At 31.1% G+C, this 6,342-nt stretch overlaps 1 protein-coding gene and 1 long non-coding RNA gene across 2 annotated transcripts; both read left to right on the top strand.

Annotated features, from left to right (window-relative positions):
* Positions 1-533: 533 nt before the first annotated feature.
* Positions 534-2,670, top strand: LOC111029967. Its single transcript, XM_022309242.1, has 3 exons — positions 534-639; positions 1,949-2,335; positions 2,405-2,670. Exons 1-3 carry the CDS (start codon positions 534-536, stop codon positions 2,668-2,670), a joined length of 759 nt encoding a protein of 252 aa, XP_022164934.1.
* Positions 2,671-6,019: 3,349 nt separating this feature from the next.
* Positions 6,020-6,342, top strand: LOC111029966. The gene is made up of 2 exons (XR_002604053.1): positions 6,020-6,123; positions 6,221-6,342. It is a non-coding gene; the product is annotated as an uncharacterized LOC111029966 (long non-coding RNA).

Raw genomic sequence — 6,342 nt, 5'->3', positions numbered from 1 at the left:
AACTGCGTTTTCTACATTGGTTTCGATAGGTTTTTGCAGAATTCTGAACTTAGAGCTTATAGAACCAAACGAACATTCTACCACCATTCTTGCTCGAGATAGTTATAATTATCTTTAGCATCGCCTTTAGTTGTTGTTTTTTCAGGAAATGGTCTCATTAAATATTTCTTTAGAGGAAATGCTGCATCCCCTATGAGAACATAAGGAGTTTTGATACTGGAGCCCGGCAACAATTCTTCTTTAGGTAATTTTAGTCTTCCCGTTTCTATAGCATGCCTAAAGGGACATTCATCAAAAACGCCTGCGTCATTTTCTTTACCATAGGAGCCATAACAAACTTATAATTTGCATCAGTTACAGCTAATAACCCGATTGAAAAGAAAGATTTATAGCAATAATACATGGAACCAGAGTTGCTTGGTTTTTTTATACGTATGTGTTTTCCGTCGATACTTCCTAAACAGTTGGGGAATTGCCATCTGTCCCAGAAACCTTGCGCTATTTTTTTAAAATCATCTTCTGTTGGTTCAGGCATGTGTTTCGATAGTAATGTTGTCCATATAGCTTTACATACTTCTGAAATGATTTTGGAAATCGCCGATTTTGAAATTCTGAATGAGAAAGCGAGTTGCCGGAACTGTATGCCCGTGGCTAAGTATCTGCAGAAACGATAATAAGTATATTATGTTTTCAAAGTAACTTAAATTTCATCGATTTTATTGATTTAATAAATAAATAATATTATATTAATGGTAGGTTAGGTAAAATTTTGTGAAAATATTAGCATTTTCTAACACCATAAAATTTTCAAAATATTTTGAATTGTTTTGAGCTGTTTAAGGACATTTTCAGTTTCCAATTTTTTTATTTTTTTATTTTTATGAATGTCAATAAAATTTTATAAAATTGCTTAAAATTTTTGAAAATTTAATAGAAGGCTCCTAATATATTGTTTAAAAGGCAGATGAAAAATATTTAAAATCCGTAGTCACAATTTAAAGTTCAAATTTTGAAAAATACGTAAAAATTACGAAATATTTTAAAAATTATTTACTGAGTTTTTATTTTGATTTTAAATAAACCATACATTTTGAGAATATTTTGATTCGTTTTTAGCTTTTTACGGAGAAATTCAAATTTCGATTTTTTTAGATTTTTTTCTATAAACATCAATAAAATGCTATTTGTTCAGTAAAAAAGCTTGAAAATTCATACAAGGCTCCTGTTACAATAACAGTTGAAAAATATTAAAAATACATAGGCACGATTTTATAACCAAAAATTAAAAATTGAAAACAATAATTATCATAAATTGTTCATACTGTAACCAAAATATCTAAAAAAAATATTTACAAACATTTTAAATTTAAATTTGGACGAAATTACACATCATTAAAACCAAGGTTAACGATTTTAGTTATTTTGTTGTAAAATAAAAATATTATTTGTTGGTATATGAAACTCTTAGAGTATATTGTTATATTTTACATACACGTGTACCTAATGACATTTTCAAATGAAACTTTTTTCGGGAAAAATGAATTTAACTAACTGTACCAACTGTAGTAAATACTAATGCCTAATATTAAAATTAATTACTTTATTCACAATAATATCATCAAATACACTTAGTAAGATATTATAAACTGACTGACCATCTTTGCTCAGAATCGTTTTTCGTTCACAACGATATTATACCATTGAATTCAAATTTAATGCCATTCATTAACCCTTTTTTATTATAACTAACAAATGTTTTATAAAAAAAAGTTATCTAGGCTCCACACGGTATAGGGAATCTTGTGTTGAAATTTCAAATCTTAGTCATAAAAAGAAATATTTCGCAATAAATTACGATTTGAAGCCCTGATTAAAAAAATACATTCAACCATTTCGACTCTTATTGTTATTTGTTATCACCTGGAGTATCAATACTTTTTTATTTCAGCTGATGGGGCCAAAAAAAAATGGAAAAATTTAAGGGATACTTATGCAAAAGAATTAAAAAAAATTCCCAAGCCTCGTTCTGGTGCTGACGCTGACAATGAACCGGAGTACACAGGAACTTGGCCATATTTTGAGTCCATGTCATTTTTAAAAGTTATTTTAAAACCACGAAAACAAGATGGAAATATTATTGAACCAGAGGAATCAGCAGAAAGCTATTTAATGGATTCTTCTGAGTCTACATGTGCTAGTCTAGTAGACAAATTTGACACAAACACGACACAAGATAATTTTGATAGCTTTTCTCAGGATGACCCTCAACTCCAGGAATCTGAACTTGAACGGTCTGAGTCGGTCATGACAACAGAATATGAAACTGAAGCAAGACGTAATTATAACATCTCTTCAGCCTCGTCCTCTACAAAAACTACGACAACATAAAAAAGAAAACGTAAAGATGATGGATTAGAAGCATTTATTCAATTAGAGAAAGAGAAGATTCAAGTTTTGAGGCAGGATCAACAAGACAACAATGACGATGACTTACTTTGGTTCAAATCGATGTTACCATACATGAAAAAGTTGCCTTCATTAAATAAGTTGCGTTTCAGAACACAGATGCAGGAGCTGCTAATTAAGGAGTTGTCAAATTTAAATAAACAACAAGTACCAGAATTTGATTCACAAAATTCATTTTTTCCTAAAGATTATGAAACCTTATAATCTTAAACTTCAAGAAGAAGTAATTATAAAATTTGAATTTGAAATAAAAATTATAATTTAATAATATGTTTGGTTTAAATTTGTTACTTTTGGCAATCACAATTTGCAGTAAAACTTACTTTTATAAAATGTCTACATAAAAATAAATGTATTTTAGATTTTCATTGCATTATAAATTTACCTTATAATTAATTACAGTAGAACCACGATAACAGGAACATCTATAATTCGAATTATCCTTAATTCGAAATTCGAAGGAATATTTTGGCCCCGACTTTTCAACTTTTACATAAACTTTTTTCTATAACTCGTATTTTTTCTTGCCTCAGATCTATTCAAGTTATCGAGGTTTTACTGTATATTATAAATATATTACAAATATAAATTGTCTTTTACCTTAAAGTAACCATTAATCGTTCTTCAACTGAAATAGGTTGCTGGAAATTAGTAGGTTTTAATTTCAGAGCAAGTTTTATAGCGTCAACGATATAATCAAAAGTTGTGGGTAACATCCGAGCATATCCCTTAAAAACCAAAGGCTGACTTTTCAGTTCTTCATATAAATGGTGAAATTCTCCATGAGTATGTCTTTCTAGATAAATAATGTTGGTTTCATTTCTTTGTCGTTGGTGGAATTTCTTCATGAGTTTGTACTTAAGGTACGAATTTTCCATTAAAAACCCTTTTCGTACGTCCATGATCAATGTACTATTGATACTGAGTACTGAGTAGGTAGCGATAGTGATAATTATTATGTAATTACTTTCTTGGTATGTTGGTTAATGGTTAAACAAGGTAAGGTTATTAAAACTTGATTTACAATGACAAAACTGTGTTTTTAGTTTGTACGCGAGTGCCGACTTTCGACCAACTGATCGGGTCGCCGCGGAAGATCGGTGGTGCACGTAGGACAATGTTACCGCATCGCGTCGCGCCACGTTGGATCGCTCGAATTTTCGCGCGAAATACGCCGCACCGCGTTCGCGTTGAGTTCGCTCACGTATAAGCAAATTATTCACACTGTAGTACAGCAGACGCTGAATAGGCATTTTATATTTCTATAGCGTATTCGTTATATGTACTAGCCTGTAGGACGATTAGTCGTTGTTTTATATTACGCATCGGAGCACTATAGTTATTCATATCAATTATACATATTATTATATTATTACATATCATATCCGATCTTACATTTATTTACCTTTAGCTTCTGTATATCTGTGTACTTCAACAGGAAACATATTAGAGTCGTTTGTCCTGACAATTCTGGATCCTTGTACTTTAACTATAAATCGTTTTTTTCAATTGTTCTACTGGCTGTAGTTGACGCGAACAATAAGTTCATAGTAGTAGACATAGGTTCATATGGGAAAGAGGGTGATGCTGGAATTTTCCCGAAATCCAATTTGGGAAAATTGATTTCTACTGGACAATTTAAATTTCCTGAACCAAGGTGTTTGCCAAACACAGTAATAGTTTTGCCACATGTATTTGTTGGCGATGAAGCATTTAAATTGACAAATACAAAGATGAGACCCTATCCTCGAGATCAGTCGAAAGCAGATGTTACAAAAGCCATTTTTAATTATCGGCTAAGTCGAGCTAGACGGACGACAGAAAATACGTTCGGAATTATGTGCCAATACTTTCGTGTGTTTTTTACACCAATAAACATTATTCCTGAAATGGTCGATAATTTAATAATGACAGGCTGTATTGTTTATGATTTATTGAGAGATGAAAGTATTGAGTGTTCTACAGATTCAACTGAAAAAGAACCGATGTACCAGAAAGAAAATGGAAGTAATAATATGATATCGTTCAATCCGATAGGAGGAAATGCAAAGCACGAAGCATTTCGAATTCGTGATTCGTTCAAAGACTATTTTAATAGCCGGGCAGGATCAGTGAGTTGGCAACAAAAACATGTCACCCGGACTAGTTAATATGATTTATCATTACCTAATGAAGAAAAGAAGTTTACAGTCAAAATACTATAGATACTATACTATCGAAAAACATTTATAATTTTATAATTTAGATTATTATTTTATCAAGTATTTCATTTTTAAAAATAGACATTATACAAATTAACATAACATAACATAATCTAATAATAATCTTTTAAATATTTAATAATAACACATATACCTAATCGTTGATAAGTGAAAATTACAACAACGCGTTTTTTTAAAAACATCCACAATATTAGTACGTAGGTATATTACTAACTATGACACTATGTATATTGTATGTATTAATATATTATGATAAAATACAATATTAAGTAAATAGAATATTTAATTAAAAGTAGGTTGTTTAACATAGTGCAATGTACATAATAAATTAGTAATATACATAATGTACAATGAACATAATAATATACATATTAAGAAATATCACAAGTGTTATGATTGAAATTTTAAAATAAAAATTATTGTGTATTACCGTTTTTTCCGATGGCAATTGAAATTTCCTTCCACGCGTTTTCTTTAATATTATTGTCCTTATAATTTTTTTTCACTCAATTTATATAAAACGGGGTAGTCCCGAACCATTTCAACAAGTTTTTCATCGTTCTCAGCACTAAATACTTTGGATTCCATTTTTTATTTGTTGTTGAAATTTAAAATTATAATATTTAAATTGTTAAATATAATAGATGCCGACGTCCGTATCGCGCAGATGTTGGTCTTATGGCAACCGCGACGTGATTGACGCGCGTGATAGAAAGATGCCGCGCGTGAATATTCACGCGCGCGAATTATTTATAAACACAAACATTGGTTTCTGGTACTTCAACTTATGCGTGATCACGCATCGCGCACCACGCAATCACGGATGCGTGATTGTAGGAAACCAAGGCTTAAAGCGCTCGCGTTGGACCGCCCGATAAGCGGCCTATCCGGCGTACCCGTTAAAGTTCACGGTCGTGTCGAATGTACGGTACAACCGCGGTTCGCCACCGAGCCTGTATTATCAGTACACGCATGGGTTCTGCTCACGATAACAGGCGATCTACCCGGCAAGTCGTTACCCGCAGATATCAAACACCGGTTTTCTAATTTGGCATTAGCCGACCCGTCTTTCTACGTTGCGTCGCCGATTGATATATTATTGGGTTGTGACGTCTATGCATGCATGATAAAATAAACAGGTATGTCAGCAACTTTGTGGTGCGCACAATATGGCGGCAGGCTTGCGCGTATTATCAATTATACGTAATCACTTATCGTCATATCTCCCATAAGCCATGATAAATTTATATATATAGACATATAAAGATATTATTTTTCATTTTATAATATTAATATTATTGCTAATCGCTATTAGTTAATTGTCTAATAAATATTACATAGGGTTTAATATTATATCGATTTTATTTTAGCTCTTTAACCATTCAATAATATATTTAATATAACGTATGCAAAAATTAGTTATCTATGAAGTGGGGTATGTAAAATCTAATTACAATAATTACAATATTACTTAAGTTTGTTTCATTAAGTTATGAACTTTTGTATTTTATTTTTGTTATTTTGCTTTACAGTATTATAATTATGTAACAAAGCATTATTAAGTTTATTCATTCGAATAAAAGTTCTTGTGCGGACCAAACATTGTATCACTTCCAATGGTAAATTTGTAATTTTGTCTTTCAGTTTGTTTGAT

Source organism: Myzus persicae, unplaced genomic scaffold (assembly GCF_001856785.1).
Source record: "Myzus persicae strain clone G006 unplaced genomic scaffold, MPER_G0061.0, whole genome shotgun sequence".
NCBI lineage: Eukaryota > Metazoa > Arthropoda > Insecta > Hemiptera > Aphididae > Myzus > Myzus persicae.
The sequence above is the reverse complement of the archived record's forward strand: the minus strand, read 5'-3'. Positions and strand labels throughout refer to the sequence as shown.